This window comes from Chrysemys picta, unplaced genomic scaffold (genome assembly GCF_011386835.1).
Source record: "Chrysemys picta bellii isolate R12L10 unplaced genomic scaffold, ASM1138683v2 scaf93, whole genome shotgun sequence".
NCBI lineage: Eukaryota > Metazoa > Chordata > Testudines > Emydidae > Chrysemys > Chrysemys picta.
In genome coordinates this window covers 86,741-105,983 of record NW_027052800.1, presented here as the reverse complement: position 1 = coordinate 105,983, position 19,243 = coordinate 86,741, and the positions used below count along the sequence as shown (strand labels likewise).

The 19,243-nt window shown below is 48.8% G+C and overlaps 1 protein-coding gene across 1 annotated transcript; it reads right to left on the bottom strand.

Moving 5' to 3' along the window:
* Window positions 1-943: 943 nt before the first annotated feature.
* On the bottom strand, window positions 944-1,906 carry LOC135977983 (olfactory receptor 5AR1-like). The gene has a single exon (XM_065579105.1). The coding sequence runs from the start codon at window positions 1,904-1,906 to the stop codon at window positions 944-946; it is 963 nt and encodes a 320-aa protein (XP_065435177.1).
* Window positions 1,907-19,243: the final 17,337 nt, after the last annotated feature.

Sequence of the window (19,243 nt, the reverse complement as noted above, 5' to 3'; positions counted from 1 at the left end):
ATCGACAACCATGGATTAGCTGAGCAAGGAAGGCATCCGAGCCCTGGTTTATTGTAGTGAAGCACAATGAGAAGCGTCCTATATCTTACAAGACCCTTCAAATTTGAGCACTCCGATACAATGGAACGGCTGACTTAATCACTGGACGGACCTACCAGCATCCCCTGGGCCGAACAAGTTACTTTATTGTAATCATTATTTATACCCTACTACCAATAGGGCTTGTACTGCCCCCCGATGCGTTGCCCTCTGATGAAGTCATGTACCACCCTCTGATATCACCTAAGCCTACCAGTCTCCATGTACGGGGTGGTATAACCAAAACATCTCTATTCATCTTGTCACGACACCTAGGAGGTCAGCAGGTTCTGGTTCTCTCTCTGGTGTCCGGATGTTCTAGCGCTTGATGTCCCAGGTGCTCCTAGTGCTAAGTACAGGAGCCTGTGATTCCAGCCTAGCGGTGTTTGCTTTGCAGCCTCAGCTCCTTTCCTGCCAGTGGCGGTACTTTTCCACACACGCACAGTCTGACCGAGAGGCTGGCGGAGTTATGCTGCACCTGTGAGCAGTGCTTGCTTCTAGCCGCAACTCTTGCTCAGGCTGCAGGCCTCATACTGGGCCTCTTGTTTCAGGCTCTTTTCCTACTACACCAGTTAAGACCCTCATGAAGGCGCCAGATCTGCCCCAGTGCTCAGCATCGAGCAGTTACCATTGAGATCAATGATTCTGGGCTCTGAATTTAAGGCCCTGACTGGCAGCTGAGCACTTTGGAAAATTGGACGACTTGCTGAAGTGCTGAACTAGTAGCTGGTGGGTGGATGCAAAACTGTTTGGAAAATCTGACCGTTAGTGTCTTTTGATGCAACACAAACAAATTTGGTGATTCACGGAAATCAAGATAACGACACAGGGAAGTGACTCCTCCATCTTACTCCCATTTATTTATTCAAAATAAAGTCTCCACCTTTACATTCACTGAGAAAAAAAACCTTCCTATCATCCTCCTAAAAGCCTCTTTCACCTCCTTGTTCCTCAGGCTGTAGATCAGGGGGTTCAGCATGGGGATCAACAGGGTATAAAACACAGAGATGATTTTGTCCTGGTCCATGGAGTACTTTGAACTGGGCCGTAAATACATAAAAATGACTGTTCCGTAGAAGATGGTGATGGTCGTCAGGTGGGAGGTGCAGGTGGAGAAGGCTTTCTGCCTGCCCTCCGTGGAGTTGATTCTTAGAATAGCTACCACAATGTATACATAGGAGATGACAATGGTCAGGAGAGTAGATGATATAATTACAGTAGAAAAGGTGAAGTGAACAATGTCTGTGATGTGGGTGTCAGAGCAGGCCAGTTTCAGGATGGGGGGCACATCACAGAAGAAATGGTTGATGATGTTTGATCCACAGAAGGACAAACGGAATATAAATAGAGTCTGAACTGTTGCATTTACCCAGCTGGCTAGGTACGACCCCAGCACCAGCAGCACGCAGAACCGCTTGGACATGATGACGGTGTACAGCAATGGGCTGCAGATGGCTGTGAAGCGATCATACGCCATCACCCCCAACAGGCAGCACTCACAGGACACAGCAATGCAGAAGAAGTAGAACTGCAGAGCGCACCCAGTGAATGTAATTGCTTTGCTCTCCACTGCAAAGGCCATCAGTGTCTGGGGAACGATGACGGTGGAGTAGCCGACATCTAAGAGGGCCAGGTTACTGAGGAAAAAGTACATGGGGGTGTGAAGCTGGGACTCAATCCTGATTAAAGTGACCATCCCGAGATTCCCCACCAGGATGAGCAGGTAGATCAACAGAAACACCACAAAGAGCATGACTCTCAGGGGCTGGTTGTCCGTGAATCCCAACAAGATGAACTCCGTCACGGTGGTGTGATTCCCCTTCAACATTTATCCCAGATGTGCTGTTCCCCACAAGGGAGAAAGCGAGCATTACATGGAAAGAAGAGACAAATAAAGGCTGAGTATCAATTCCTTGGGGTCATTCTGATCATATACCATGTGGTTCTTTGGTGAAATCTAACAGAGGTTTAAGACTCTATTATGGGTTTTGAACTAACAGCCATGGGTCTCTTAGCACAGGCGGTAGGAAAAAGAAAGAACTTTCTCCCAGCAGAGAGCTGGCCGGCCACGAAATGTCTGTACCTACTGTGGGCAGATTTGTGGTTCCAGGATCGGATTCCTGAGTCATCTCAGGGCCCATATGTAAATCCGTGGTAGAGATCAGCCTCGAATCAAGGGATGGCCAATGAATGATCGGGCGGTAGAAGCTTATATTCTACTAGATAGCAAAAAGAACGAGGAGTACTTGTGGCACCTTAGAGACTAACACATTTATTTGAGATAAGGTGCCACAAGTACTCCTTGTTCTTTTTGCTGATGCAGACTAACATGGCTACCCCTCTGAAACCATTCTACTAGATCGGGGTCGGCAACCTTTCAGAAGTGGTGTGCTGAGTCTTCATTTGTTCACTCTAATTTAAGGGTCCGCGTGCCAATAATACATGTTAACATTTTTAGAAGGTCTCTTTCTATAAATCTATAACATAAAACTAAACTATTGTTGTATGTAAAATAAATGTGGTTTTTAAAATGTTTAAGAAGCTTCATTTAAAATTAAATTAAAATGCAGAGCCCCCCGGACTGGTGGCCAGGACCTGGGCAGTGTGAGTGCCACTGAAAATCAGCTCGCGTGCCGCCTTCGGCACACGGGCCATAGGTTGCCTACCCCAGTACCAGAGAGAAGTCCCATATTCAGTGCTGACTGTCAAGAGCTCATCCAGTGCTGTTTCATTACAATATAATGTATTATGACTAGATTCACATACAGTTACCCAGGTTGATTCATTCCACCCCTGGCCAGTGGTACTCTGTGCACAGCAAGCTATTAAGGTGAGGATATAGGAAATAGGTGCTTGTCCACTTCCTTTTATGGGGCCAGGCTAGTAGTTTCATACAATAAGGTACGTGGCAGGCAGGCAGAATTGTAGGAAAGGGATCCGTAGTCACCATACTGAGTTGCCAGAGTGACTCGATGAGCTTCTAGAGTATGTGTACCAGTAGCCTGGCCCCTTGTTTGTACTTCAGAGCGTCTGATGTCAAACACAATTAACTCCCTCCTAAAATTTTACCCTATTTCTCCTGTTCCACTCCTTATACCGGGGGCCCGACCTATCAGGCTATGGAATCATTCTCACACTCTTTTTGGCCAATTGTCCGTTTAAGTATTCGTACGCAGTGGAACAGCTTCATTTGGAGAAACTGGAGGAGCCCTCATCGGAATACCCCATAGCCCAGTGGTTGGGGCACTCTCTAAAGAGATGAGAGACCAACGTTTAAACGTTATCCCCACAAAACTGGGGGGGGGAAGATTGAACTTGGGTCTCCCACACTCTGGATGACTGCTCTTACCACCAGAATAAACGTTAGAAGGTTGGTGATGCCAGCATGAGCACCAACACTTCCTTCCCTTGCATTTCTCAAAAGAAGCAACTTAGGTGCCGGTCTACAAGACTGTCCTGCTGCCCATCGATCACAAGCAGTCGGGACTCAGGTGCTGAACTCCTGAGGGACAGCGCTTAGGGCATTCTCCCATTGGCGAGCTCCCCACTCAGCATGCTGGCTTTTGTGGACCCCATTCCTAGTCAGCTTTCTCTCCTCCCCCTCCCCCCATGGCATAGGGAGCCCAGGGTCCTAACTCAGGTTTTGTGAATCCTGGAAATTTTCTAGGGACCTAAAAGTTAGGCAGTATAACACTGAGCATTCCAACGCCTAAGTCCCTTGGTGAATCTGGCCTTACACATTTTCTTTATTGGTTTAAATTAGAGCTCATTAGAAAAGGAAATTTCCATTCCATGGTTAAATCTAAATTTTGAAATTCCAAATACGAATGAAATGTTGACATTTCAAACTTTGCCCGGGAATGGAAATTCCGAACAAGAATTTCAGTTCAGAAACATTGAAAAGATATTTTTTCAGTAATTTTAAAACAATAATGTAATGTAATATATTTAATATAATATAGACAATTAAATTAAAGTTTTAATATAATATAAAAGTAAATATGAAATAAAACAATACGATAGACTCAAAATGAAACATTTTTACCTTATCAGAGCAAAACATTTTGACATTATCAAAACAAAATGAAAAAGTAAGACATATTCTGGTTAGACATCTTCCCATCCAAAATTCAATCAAAATCAACGCATTCCTGCAAAATGTTATTTTTTGTCAAATTTGCATTTTCTGACAGAATTGCTCCATCCATTGTTTTGACCATCGCTAGTTTTCATGTTTCTAAAGATTGTTTTTCAGGCTGTATATCAACGGGCTGTGACAATGGGAGGTTTCCCTAAAACACTGCTCCCCTCTTTCAGCAGTCTGCGCGTGTGACTAGTCCCACATCTAGAGGATATAAATCTAGGAACTAGACGGGGGGAGTGGGAGTTGCTGATTCGGCTGTGGATAAAGAACGATGAGTCAGATGCTCAGGTAGCATAAACGGGAATCGACTTCCGTGGATCTACATTGACCGACACCAGCTGAGGATCCAGTGTTCTTAGAATATCTACCTCCAGAATAGTCCATCACCTGCACCGCATCACTGCACATAATTAATGAAACAATCCACATCCTTGATCTCCCCCAGACACACGTGGCAAATATGCCGACTGGACACATTTCTTTACAATCAAAATACATTTTCAAAAAAATAGAAATAAAAGTTTTAATACTCTGAGACGCCCTCTATTTTGCAATATGTTATTCTTACCTAAGTAATCGCTTCCCTTTCTCAGAATGCGAGCGGCGTGGGCATCATTTCCCTTGTCACTGTGCTTATTCTGCAACAGAAAAAAACAATATAAATGTGCTGTTCAGATAATCAGGACTCTGATTTCAGTGAGTCTGATCTCCACGTGAATTAGCTCTAAATGACAATTGTATCCACATGTCGGAACCAAAGGAGAAAATTTATACCATCTCCTTTGGAGCTTAAACGACAAACCTACAAGAGGGAGATGTCTGATGTTCTTGATCCCAAAGGGGATTGTTTTTGGAGGTCGGAGGGGTTGTTTATATTTGTTTTGGTGGCATATTGGGACAGAATCCTTGGAGTGCTGCCGAGTCTGAACATGAGGCCAGGCACAGGTGGGATTATTAGAACATCTTTCATGTCCCCTGGGAATAACTGCACATAATTGTGTTGCCTACAAAACCTGTGCAAACTCCCTGGTGATTCTTTTATCTCTTTTTTCAAAGTGAACCAGCTATTTTTCTCAGGCAGGAACCTGAACAATCCCTCCAGTGGCTTGCACACTAGCCTGATACTCAGGAGACATGGTCATTTCCTTTCTCCATCACAGTCTTCCTGTGTGACATAGGGCAAACCACTTAGTCTTTCTGTTCCTGCAAACTGGGGATATTAACGCTTCCCTACCTCACAAGAATGTTCTGAGAATAAATATATTAAAGCTTCTGAGATACTCTGGTGATGGGGCCATATAAGTAGAGCTGAGCCAATAACTGATTTTTCACTCGTACACCTTGCAGGCTTCCAGTTCTCAACTTGAGAGAGAGACAAGGTGGGTGAGGTAATAGCTTTTATTGGACCAACTTCTGTTGGTGAGAGAGAGATCAGCTTTTGAGCATACACAGAGCTCTTCCTCAGGCTCTGGAAGGAACCAAACCCCTTTCCCACCACCCCCGGGAGGCAATGTAAATATTTATTTAAAAAAAACACAGTACTACCTGGATCTTACCATTATTAGCCTCCAGTCCTTCCTGGGAACTGAAAAAGTTGTCTGAGCTGGTCAGGTAGCACCAGCTTCCCCAGGGCAATAACCATTTGCTTTGGCACTGGCCTGGCTTTCCTCAATCGAGGCTTGTGGCACTCGAGGGTTGGGGTGATCTCATCACACATTCTGAAGTTCTGAAGCCATCGTTCGTCATCCCAGTTATCCAAAATCATGCAATCTCACGACACCATGCTGGTTCTCCTGGACCAGAAATGGCAGTCCATCCATGGGCATACCTTGGCAATACTGGCAGTCACCATATCTGTTCCATGGGGCCAGAGGAGCTTGTCAGTCACCCATCATGGTCAGCCATCTTCGTCATGTCAGGAAGTTCTGTCCAGATTCCACCCAGCATCTTGCCAATTGCCCTGCCCACCACATGAACACTTGTCCCTCAAGAAGGAGTGTTAGGAGTGCGAGTGCCAATGTAGGATACTGGCTTGTATTTTCGCCTGAAATAGTATTTTAAGTTTTGTTTGCCTGTTTGATTTTTTGATATATATATATATACACATACACACACACACACACACACACACACACACACACACACACACACACACACACACACACACACACATTCTTACTAATATGTGTGAATAAAGGGACCCTTACTATGGACAAAGGCAGACACTGTGTATGCTGCTTTTGCCTATGTCAGATGGGTTTGTTAGTATAATGGGAACAGATAAGAGCAGTAAAAGTGTTACTGGGCATGGTGGGAGTGTAATATATGAGCACACCCTTGAAGACTGCCTCAAGTCCTATCTCAAGGCAAGGTCAAACAACCAGTCAGGAGGGGCAAAGGGTGATTGGGGGGAATGTAAAACACTAAAAGGCCAGAGATATGCCTGCCCCTGACAGTAGCACAACGTCACTCCTTACCCCACCCCTGGGGCACAAAAGGGGTGGGATGAAGACCCCCAGACCCACGACCTTCCGAAACGGAGCGTGACCATAAGTTGTAAGGGGTGGGATGGTGGGCGTGCATTGCAGGTATAATTATACCTACTGAGGAGGTGGGGAACAGGACACTGGGAAACAAGGTTCTGTGACCTCAGAGTTATGGGACATGTTTGCTGGAAACTAAACCCAATAAACATTGCATTATCTGCACTTTGGACTTCTGGTCAGCTTTCTGTCTGCATAACGAGAACCGGGGGAGTGAGAGGGTGAAGAGAAAACCTGCTAACAAGGAGCTGGAGCAGAACCACCATCATTCCATGTCTTCCACCCAGTGTGGCCAGAGGGAGAGATGAGCGGGTACTGCCATGGGCAAATGCGTAAAAGGGATGGGCCGTGGCAACTGCACTCAGAAAGGTAGTTCCTAGAGTGTCTCCTGTGAGGCACAGAACCCTGGGATACTGCCTCTGAAGTGGTAGCGCTGCTTTGGCAGAACTAAAGTGGCAGTGTGGATGCGGGTATGTGGTCTACACAGGGTTTTACCGCTCTCCAGCACAGTATATGTGGACACTACACGCAGGTCTGAGGAATATGCAGGGGCATGTACACAGTCAGCTATCCAAGTGTGCACGGAAGTGTAGACGTAGCCAAAGGAGGGATATTCCCAAAGCACAAAGGTGAGTTAAGCACTCACCTCCCAATGAGCATCTGTGGGAACTAGGAATCTAACAGCCCTTTTGTGCCTTTGAGCCTCAGTAGCACCTAAATGTTGGACTTATACATCTCAAATGGCAATTAGTGACCTGACGGGCCTTTGTGGGTGTAGCTGAAACGTCTTAACGTTCTCTGACCCAAAATTCTGTGAACATCATCTTTGAACACATCTGGGGAGAGACTGTATGGCCGTCCATTGTATCCAGCAATGCCATCATGGCATCTCGTATGCTCCCTTGTGGCTGTAAAGCCCAATTTGCAAGGAGCAAGATTTTAATGAATGTCACTTAGAAATATGCAGGCTCCCGATGAAGACTTGGCATGATGCTTGACCATTTTTTCAATCAGTTTTTCTTGTGCGTTTTTCTCAAACTGTTTGATAGTTGTTGTCCTTTCAGGTCTCTCCTTGGCTGTGTCTTCAAACTTATCTATATTTATGTTACATGAGTTGAGATTCTGTTCTAGGTTGTCTTTGAAGCATTTGTGTTGACAACCTTGCTTGTGCTTTCCAAGTTCCCTAATCCTGCAAACACATGTGCATGTGCTTAATTTTACTCATGCAAGTAATCCAATTGACGTCAAAGGGATTACTCACATGCGTAAATTGAAGCACTCACATAAGAATGCCCAGGACTGGGATCTATGGTACTGAACTAATATGCCCTGGAGTCTATGGAAAGACTCCATTGAGTCCAATGGTCAATGCTCAGGCCCTTAATGAATTGTTTTTTCAGATTGATTTTAATGAGAAGGGGCAGATATTTTTTTATACACGGCTGTTCTCCGGGAGAAGGTGCCCCCGTACAAACTGTCTCGGCTAATTTCTTAACTCCAGTTAAACTACAAATATGTTTACTTATTCATTACTCTGGTAGAGCAAGTGTTAATACTGACATTATATCTGTGTAATGAGTCATATGTTGTTTTCCTAACTATTCCCAATATGTTTTCTTGCCTAATTAGATGACAGAATTGCTCAAAAAACAATGTTTTAATGAGGCCCACAGCAGTTTATTATAATCCATAATAATGAATGCTTTCTACAAAGTTCTCCTAACTTTGGGGAATTATGTCAACATGAACATTACTGGCATAACCAGTGCTGGACAATAGCATTTACTCTTTTTCCCTTTTTTCCCCTTTCAATATCTTCACTTTCAGGCCAAATTCATCTCTGGCATCATTCTTTTGTGCCAGGGCTACATTTGGCCCATTGTGTCCAAAGTCATGACAAATCAAACCAGGACACTGCAGGTGTGAGTCTATGATCCTTGCTCACATTGACTGGTACTTACTCATACCAGTAGCCTCAGTGAGATCAAGTACTACTCAGTGCAAGATAGACTTAGGTTCCAAATAAACTAAAAAGAATTCTAATGCACACAAGAAAGACAAGAAGGGGCTTTATCCGATACATAGCAATATGTTAGGGCATCTCGAAACTATAGGCTCAATTCTGATATCCTTTCACTGAATAGCCTCTTACTCTGAGATTGGTCTCATTGACTTCCACAGGGCTACCTGCTGAAAAAGTGTGGGTAAGGGTATCAAAATCTGCCATTAAAAAGGCAAAAAACGATGTTAGGGAAATAACCAGAATCTCCTATTTAATCTGGAAAAAACAGTGCAATCCTCAGAGTGTTTTACGTCTATGCAACATTAAGATAAATCAGTGTCGAAACTGATGGTTAAGTGAAACACAATTGGCCAGTGTAAATCAGCATCACTCCACTGATGTCAATGGGCCAGAAACCCCAGCTAACGTAACTCGATGGGGTGCCACTTCCATCCAGGTGGCTGTATCTCCAGCGGGTGTAAATCATCTTTGCTCCACTGAAATGAATTGTGCTCCAGCTCCAGTCCATGTAAGCTAGCATCACTACATTGCAATCCACGGGGCCAGTTCCCCAGCAGGTGAAAATCAGCATTAGGTCCATTGGCGCTAATGGGTGAGACCCCCAGCTTTAGTAAATAGGTGGAGCTCTACTGAAGTCATTGGATCAGAACTATAACTGGTCAAAATTGGTGTCATTCCATTGAAGCCAGTGGAGCTTCATACATTTATACAAGAAGAGGATCTGGCCCTTATGCTGATAGGATTTCCCAAAGCACATAAATGACATACGGGCACAAGCCCCTTATTGGGGCAGCGGTCTGGCTTGTTGGCAGATCATGTCCTTAACTTGTAACCTGGTGTAGATATGTAACCCACACACCTCCTGGGTGTGGTGCTCTGTCCCATCTGGTGGCCCTGAAACCACTTAGAGAGAGATTAATGAGTGTGCCCTACAGCCTTAATTAAGAGCCATGTGGCTTTTAGCTCATGTGGTAGAGGCTCATGCACTAAGCTGCAGAGGTCCTAGGTTCAATCCTGCCTGCCGACGACCGGGGTCCCCATCCACAGGGGCAAGTGTGAATTGTCTTATGGTCACAGCTTCCTAATCATAACCCTGCAGAGTGTGGGGAAGTTCTGGGGCAGACTCTTGTTCTATGACTGAACTAACCTGTAGAAGCTACGAGTTCCCCTCTGTCTCAGAAACATAGGAATTGCCAGACAGGATCAGACACAAGGTCTATCTAATCTAATAGCCTGTCTATGACAGTGGCTTATACCAGATGCTTCTAAGGAAAGTGTTAGAGCCTCACAGAAGGCAGATGTGGGAGAATCTGCCCCCAACATTAGGTCTCCTCCTAATCTCCAATAGTTAAAGATTAGTTTAAACCTTCAAGCATGAGATTTAATCTCTCTCCCAAAAATATTTTCTTTTTATAACTCTTGATATTCTGCATATGCATATCAATACCCTATCCTTTTTTGAACCTCACTAAATTCTTGACCACAATTACTTCTTGTGGCAATGAGATCCCTAGAATAATCATACATTTTGTGAAAATGGACTTCTTGATTTTGAATTTCCTAACTTTTAATTTGATTGATTTTTCTCCTGTTCTTGTGTTATGAGACCGGAGAAGAGATGTTCTTGATCTACCTTCTATAGACAATTCAGTGTCCACCAATTGGAGAATGAAAAAAGACGGTTACTCACCGTTGTAACTGTTGTTCTTCGAGATGTGTTGCTCATATCCATTCCATTAGGTGTGTGCGCGCCGCGTGCACGATCGTCGGAAGATTTTCTACCCTAGCAAAACCGGCGGGTCGGCTGTGGAGCCCCCTAGAGTGGCGCCTTCATGGCGCTGAATATATACCCCAGCCGACCCGGCGCCCCCTCAGTTCCTTCTTGCCGGCTACTCCGACAGTGGGGACGGGGGGCGGGTTTGGAATGGATATGAGCAACACATCTCGAAGAACAACAGTTACAACGGTGAGTAACCGTCTTTTCTTCTTCGAGTGCTTGCTCATATCCATTCCATTAGGTGACTCCCAAGCCCAACTTAGGTGGTGGGGTCGGAGTGAGACATTGCTGTGTGCAAAACCGCTGATCCGAAGGCAGCATCGTCCCTGGACTGCTGCACTAGTGCATAGTGACCTGTAAATGTGTGGACTGATGACCAAACCGCTGCTCTACAAATGTCCTGGATCGGAACTTGTGCCAGGAAAGCCGTCGAGGAAGCCTGGGCCCTCGTGGAGTGAGCGGTGAGGTGCGGTGCTGAGACACCTGCCAGGTCATAGCAAGTCCGGATGCAAGACGTAATCCAGGAGGATAGGCGTTGTGAGGAGACCGGTGAGCCTTTCATTCGGTCGGCCACTGCAACGAAGAGTTGCGTCGTCTTTCTAAAGTGCTTTGTGCGGTCAATATAGAAGGCCAGGGCCCTGCGTACGTCCAGGGAATGCAAACGTTGATCCTGGCGAGTGGCATGTGGTTTAGGATGAAAGACCGGGAGAAATATATCCTGGTTGATACGAAAAGGAGAAACCACCTTAGGGAGAAAGGCAGGATGTGGACGAAGCTGCACTTTATCCTTATGAAAAACTGTGTAAGGGGGCTCAGATGTAAGCGCCCTGAGTTCAGAAACGCGCCTTGCTGAGGTGATGGCTACGAGGAAGGCTGTCTTCCAGGATAGGTACAGAAGTGAACAGGTGGCCAGTGGCTCGAATGGAGGACCTGTGAGCTTGGAGAGAACCAGGTTGAGGTCCCACGTTGGAACGGGCTGACGTTGCTGTGGGTACATCCGGTCTAAGCCCTTGAGGAATCCAACGACCATCGGGTTAGAGAATACCGAAGACGCGAGTTCCCCTGGGTGAAAAGCTGATATAGCGGCCAGGTGAACTCTAATTGAAGATATCGCCAACCCTTGCTGTTTTAGGGAGAGGAGATATTCCAATATGAGAGGAATAGGTGCCTGCAACGGGGACGTGGCTCGTTGTTCGCACCAACAGGAGAACCGCTTCCACTTGGCCAAGTATGTGGTCCGTGTTGAGGGCTTCCTACTGCTCAGCAGAATCTGTTGGACAGAGTGCGAGCACTGCTGCTCTGCCTGGGTGAACCATGGAGCAGCCACGCCGTGAGGTGGAGTGATTGCAGGTCGGGGTGACGCAGGCGGCCGTGGTCCTGAGAGATGAGATCCGGGCATAATGGAAGCGGGATCGGTGTCTGAACCGAGAGCTCCAACAGCGTGGTGTACCAATGTTGTCTCGGCCACGCTGGGGCGATCAGAGTCACCTGTGCCTGGTCTCTGCGCAATTTGAGCAGTACCTTGTGGACCAGAGGAAACGGAGGGAAGGCATAAAACAGGTGGTCTTTCCAGGGAAGGAGAAACGCATCCGAGAGGGAGCCCGGAGCTCGACCTTGCAGGGAGCAGAACACGTGGCACTTCCTGTTGTCCCGAGATGCAAACAGGTCTATCTGGGGAAACCCCCACTTCTGGAAGACGGAATGTATGATGTCCGGACGGATAGACCACACGTGCGTCTGGAAGGACCTGCTGAGTCGGTCCGCTAAAGTGTTCTGGACTCCAGGGAGGAACGATGCCGCGAGATGGATTGAGTGGACGATGCAGAAGTCCCACAGGCGAATAGCCTCTTGGCATAGAATTGACGAACGTGCTCCTCCTTGCTTGTTGATGTAAAACATGGCCGTGGTGTTGTCGATGAGAACTAACACACATCGGCCACGTAGGAGGTTGAGAAATGTCTGGCACGCCAGGCGCACCGCCATCAGTTCCCGAACATTGATGTGCAGGGCTAGCTGGGATGCAGTCCACAGGCCCTGGGTATGGTGTTCGTCGAGATGGGCGCCCCAATCCAGAGATGAAGCGTCCGTGACTAGGTGCAGAGAGGGTTGTGGGCCGTGAAATGGCATCCCTTCGCAAACCACATTGTGATCTAGCCACCATGTGAGGGAGGTCAGGACCGAGTTCGGGACCGTGACCACCATGTTCAGGCTGTCCCGATGTGGGCGGTATATTGATGACACCCAGGTTTGAAGTGGGCGAAGCCGAAGTCTGGCATGCCTGGTTACGTACGTGCAGGAAGCCATGTGACCCAGCAGGGTGAGGCACGACCTCACCGTGGTAGTTGGGAAGGCCTTGAGTCCTTGAATGAGGCTCGTGATGGTGCAAAAGCGGTTGTCTGGCAGGATGGCTTGTGCACGTCTGGAGTCTAGGACTGCGCCGATGAATTCTATTCTCTGGGTAGGTTCCAGAGTGGATTTGTCCTTGTTGAGTAGGATGCCCAACTTGTTGAATGTGTGCACTATTATGTGGACGTGAGCTCGAACTTGCTCTTTGGTGCGACTGCATACCAGCCAGTCGTCTAGGTACGGGAACACCTGTATCCCTTGCCGACGAAGGTACGCTGCCACGACAGCCATACATTTCGTGAACACCCTCGGGGCCGAGGATAGGCCGAAGGGAAGGACTGCAAATTGGTAGTGCACCTTGCTTACCACGAACCGCAGGAAGCGTCTGTGAGGCGGGTAAATTGCGATGTGAAAGTATGCATCTTTCATGTCGAGGGCGGCGAACCAGTCTCCAGGATCGAGGGAAGGGATAATGGTCCCCAAAGAGACCATGCGGAACTTCAACTTTACTACGAATTTGTTGAGTCCGCGCAAGTCCAAGATGGGTCGCAGACCTCCTTTGGACTTGGGAATGAGGAAGTAACGGGAATAGAATCCCCTGCCCCTTAACTCCACTGGAACCTCCTCTATGGCCCCCATAGCAAGGAGCGTGGAAACTTCGTGTATAAGAAGTTGCTCGTGAGAAGGGTCCCTGAAGAGGGACGGGGAAGGGGGGGAGGAGGGGGGGATTGAAGAAAACTGGATAGCATATCCCCTGTCCACCGTGCGAAGGACCCAACGGTCCGAAGTTATAAGGGACCAGGCACGGTGGAAATGGGAAAGGCGATCCCGAAAGGAGGGGGCTGGATCCTGGGGGATGACTGGGGCTCCGTCCTCGACCGCACCTTCAAAAGTTCTGCCTGGGGCCTGAAGGTGGTCTAGGTGGCCCCTGGTTCTGACCGGGTTGAGGGCCGGTCCACCTTCGTCTACCACCTCGCCCTCGCCTCCGGGCCGAGTCCTGTCTCTGACGAGGCGGGGGGGGGGGGGGGTAGAAGCGCTGAGGCTGCGGCCTAAATGGCCTGCGCTGAGTGCCCACAACATGCATCCCCAGGGAACGCATGATTGTCCTGGAGTCCTTGAGGCTCTGCAGGCGAGAGTCCGTCTTTTCTGAAAACAACCCTTGTCCTTCGAAGGGCAGATCCTGCAGGGTTTGCTGCAGTTCCTGAGGCAGACCCGAAACCTGGAGCCAGGAGATCCTCCGCATAGCGATACCTGAGGCCAGGGTTCTCGCAGCAGAGTCCGCTACGTCTAAGGAGGCCTGTAAGGAGGTCCGAGCCACCTTCTTACCCTCCTCTACCAGGGCTCCAAACTCCTCCCTGGACTCTTGGGGAACCAACTCCTTGAACTTCCCCATAGAGTTCCAGGAGTTAAAGTTATAGCGGCTCAAGAGCGCCTGCTGGTTAGCCGCTCTAAGTTGCAGCCCTCCGGATGAGTAAACTTTACGGCCGAACAAATCGAGGCGCTTAGCCTCCTTCGATTTGGGCGCTGCGGCCTGCTGACAGTGGCGCTCCCTTGCGTTCACTGATGCCACCACCAGTGAACACGGCTGGGGGTGGGTATACAAGTACCCGTAGTCTTTGGACGGAACAAAGTATTTCCTTTCCACCCCTCTCGCTGTGGGTGGGATAGAGGCAGGAGTTTGCCATATCGTAGTTGCATTGGCTTGTATCGTGCGGATCAGGGGTAACGCCACCCTCGATGGGGCATCCGCTCCGAGGATATTCACGATGGGGTCCTGCACCTCCACTATCTCCTCCGCCTGCAGGTCCATATTACGGGCCATCCTACGCAGGAGATCCTGGTGAGCCCGAAGGTCTATTGGAGGTGGACCTGTGCACGATGTGCCCGCCACTGCCTCATCCGGAGAGGAAGAGGAAGATGCCTCCGGTGGTACAGGATCCAAGGGAGGGTCCTGGTCTCCCTGCTCCTGGGCCGGAGCATCACCTGCGCTTGGGTCCAGGGCGTCAGGTGGTGCGGACACGGAAGCCTCCATGCCCCCTGGCGGAGGCCGAGAGATGGTGGACTCCGGGGCCCTTCTAACGGAGTGACCCGAGCGAGAGGTCGAAGCTATTGGAGCCCCTTGCTCCTGATGGTACGCCCACGGGGTCCAAAACGACCAGTGAGATGGGCCATGAGAATGGTCCTCTGTTATCTCCTGCCAATGGCCCAAGTCCTGTTCCTCGGCTTGCCCCTGAGGGGGGTATGCCGATCTCGATAGGTCCTCCGAGGAGCGAGACACCGATCTCGATGGCCATGGCGGTGCCAAGAGAGTCGAGACGATTCCCGTGGGCTGCGGTGCCGCACGGTGCCGGTCCGGAGATGATCTATCTCTACGCGGTGCCGGCGAACGGTGCCGGGACCGCGATCGGTGCCGATGACCTCGTCGGTGCCGGGAGTCGGATCTGGACCTCGACGAGGACCTGGAGTATGCCCGGTGCCGGGAGCGGCCTCTCGACGTCGAGCGTCGACCGTAGCGGTGCCGAGAACTACGTCTCGACGTTGATCGGTGCCGACGATCATAGCGGTGCCGAGACGTAGAGCGGTGCCGCGACGAAGATCTTGGCCGCGAGTACGACCGGTGCCGAGGTGATATTCGGCGCCGGGACTGCGAGCGGCGTGGGGACCTGCTTCGGGACCTGGACCGGTGCCGAGGTTCCAGCCCTTGCGATGGAGGGCGCATCAAGGCAGGTTTCCCCCTCGACTGGACCGGACGAGTCAACGGTGCCGTCGGTGCCGGTGGTTGAGGCGGTGCCGGCTCCGTGAGAGCTATTAAGTCTCTCGCCGCCGCGAAGGTCTCTGGAGTCGACGGGAGGCACTGTATCACCGCCGGTCTCGGTGGAGACGCTATCTGCACCGGACTCAACGGCCTCGGCGCCGGAGTCGACGGTGCTGGAGGCACCTGTTTCCGGTGCTCCACCGGCGGACGCGGCTCTACCCCCGGCACTGGGGGAGCCGGCGTCTTCGGCACGGAGGTCCCCGTCTTATGGGCTTTTTTATGCCCCGGGGATAATGACCGGCGCCGAGGCACTTGCTGTGCTTGCGGTGCCGACGAGGTCCGGTGCCGGGGAGGCTTGTCCGACGCCACTCGCGTGGTCGGCATGGCCGGTGCCGCCGGGGCACTGCACACCGAGGCGCTAGGTGCCGGGGCCTGACTTGTAGATGGAGCGTCCGGACTAAGTGCCGCCTCCATCAGGAGTTGCCGGAGCCGAAAGTCCCGCTCCTTCTTGGTCCTTGGTCTGAAGGCCTTACAGATCTTGCACTTATCTGTTTGATGGGACTCTCCCAGGCACTTCAGACAGGAGTCGTGCGGGTCGCTCGTGGGCATAGGCTTAGCGCAGGAGGCGCACTGCTTGAAGCCGGGAGCGTTGGGCATGAGCCCGGCCCCGCGGCCGGGGGAGAAAGGGGGAGATGACCCCCTTAATCCCCTGAACTACTATAACAACTAGAACAACTTTTAAAAACTATTTAACTATAAACACTAGAACTATAACTATAACTATAACTGCGAATAACTAACTAAGCTAGGGAGAGTGGAGAACAGCTATGCCGCGCTCCACAGTTCCAACGACCGTCAGGGGCGGTAAGAAGGAACTGAGGGGGCGCCGGGTCGGCTGGGGTATATATTCAGCGCCATGAAGGCGCCACTCTAGGGGGCTCCACAGCCGACCCGCCGGTGTTGCTAGGGTAGAAAATCTTCCGACGATCGTGCACGCGGCGCGCACACACTTAATGGAATGGATATGAGCAAGCACTCGAAGAAGAACAATGGTATATTAGGCAATGGTCTGTTTCCTTCTTGGCATTTTGTCAGCGGCCCATGCAGTGGTTATTCTGACATTGTTTAATCAGTTCTCCCTAAGAATCATCTGCATTGTCAACTTTGTCCATTACCCTCCTTGACTTTTTATACTTTTTATAAGCCCATATCTGAGTCTGCACTGGAATCAGAGTGAATTTCACATGATCTGCGAGTTTCATGGAAATATTTTCCACATACTAGGCCCTGAGTTCTCTCTCTGATCCCACATGATTGAGATGTGCTGTTCTCTGCAGTCCTGGCCTCCTTAAAATTCTGTAACAGTAGTGCTGGAATGGAGATTCTGTGATCTTAGCACACTGGGAGTTGAGCACAGTCTAATGAGAGAGAATATAAAATGTATGGACCTGTATATTTAACAGTGTCCTCTATTGAGATGCAATTTCAGAACAGCTCAGGTATTTGTATGATTTCAGCATCCTTTTACTTGAGTTTCAATCTACAGAGGGCACCCAACCTAAAGCACTAATGGTAACTGCAATTCACCTTTAAATCAAGTAGAAGAGGCCTGTGATTGACAAACAGAATCTCTTGCGGTCTGGCCTTACTGATTACAACAAACTGCAGACACCCTCTCAGTAGAATGCTGGAAGTGTGCGACTCCCATAATAACCCAGTGGTCGGTGGATTGAAACCAGGGTCAGCTAGCCCTGGCCTGTTTCTTATTTATGGGTATAAAATGGCCATGAATAAAGTTAGTCTGGAAAGTGGAAGAAGGTTTCTAACCATCGGAGGAGTGACGTTCAGGAACCACCTCCCACTAGAGCTAGTGGAGTTATACAACCTAACTAGATTTGAAGTGGAACTGAATAAGTTTATGAATGGGATTTTATCATGTTGCTGCCTGCAACAGCAGTAGACTGGACTCAATGACCTGGGGGGGGGATCACTTCCTGTCCTAGGTTCCTATTGCAATTGCCAGTATTAACGAGCCCGCATTATGCACCATCATTTTTGGTGCAATCAGAGAAATCAGGATGGTGACACAGAGAACTTGCCCTTCTTTCAGAGCTGTTTATTGATTTTTTTTTAAAAATCAGTAATGATATTTATTGAGAAAATATCTTCCTGTAGATCATCCTTCTAATGGCGTCCTTCACCTCCTTGTTTCTCAGGCTGTAGATCAGGGGGTTCAGCATAGGGAACACAGATGATGTTGTCTTGGTCCAAGGTGTAGCCAGAACCGGGTCATAAATACATAAAATCAGAGTACTGTAGAAGGTAGTGACAGCTGTCAGATGAGAGGCACAGGTACAGAAGGGGTTGAGTCTCCCTTAACAGAGCGGATCTTCAGGATGGTGTAGTAAGAAGATGGCCTGAAACATAAGGCCGTGTATCAGAGGCCTGGTGTGAGGCCTGAGGCCTGAGCTAAAGTAGTCAAAACTTTGCAGCTATAAAGCAAAGCTAAGCTGTGAGCAAGAGGCAGGCCCCATTCACAAAATCTGGCAAGAACAGGGCTGACATTGCAGAAACACACATGCTTAAGTAGTGCTAGGCACAGAAATATATACACCAACACATTCCAGAAAGATGGCACCAGAACACCTTGATACCAAACACATTCCCCAGAGATAACAGGAACATGCTGACCCATCTTAAGGATAAGGTCAGGATGATATCATGATGGATAGAGATGTTTTAATCAAACCAACATGTACAAGGTAATGGGCAGCCCTTGGATCCGTCAATGGGTGGCACCCTAATATGTCAGAGGGTGTCACTCTGATATGTCAGGGGCAATACGTAACTTGTTTGTATTGGTGTATAAAGTTGTATCTCAGAGGGAGTGTCTTTGGCCAGCCTAGGGAGCAGTGGAAAGTCCTGCCACTGACTGAGCTGCGTCCATTGTCACGAGCATACATGTCTTACTCTACATCCAGGCGCTATTACCAGGCTTTGTTGACAGTAAACCTGGCCAGGTGCCTTTGCTGAAAATCAAGTCTGTGGATTTATTGGGCTGTTTAATTGAGGTCTTCTATTTCCACTATCTGCACAGAGCTGGGACAGCACACTGAACGAACACACACCCAGCCAACATCTGACCACAGATGGCTACGAGGATGTACATATAAGAGACTAGAACAGCTAGGATAGTAATCATGACAAATATAGTCGACAAGGTGAAATGAGTAACATCTGTGTTGTGTATGTCAGAGCAGGACAGGTTAAGGATGGGGATGTCACAGAAGAGATGATTGCTGACACTGCGGTGACAGAAAGACAAGCTGAATATAGAAATTGTTCGGGCAGTTGAATTCACAAAGACACAACAACTATCAGTGCACAGTTTCCTGGACATGATGACCCTCTAGAGCAGTGGGTTACAGATGACTGTGAAGCGGTCAGAGGCCATGGTGGCCAGGAGGCATCATTCACTGGTCACAAAGACACAGACAAAGAAAAATTGCACAGCGCATTCAGTGAATGAAATGATTCTATTACTCTCTGCTACAGAACTCATGCACATCCTAGGTGC

Coding starts and splice junctions, on each gene's coding strand:
- LOC135977983 (XM_065579105.1), bottom strand. CDS start 1,906: ATGTTGAAGGGGAATCACACCACCGTGACGGAGTTCATCTTGTTGGGA.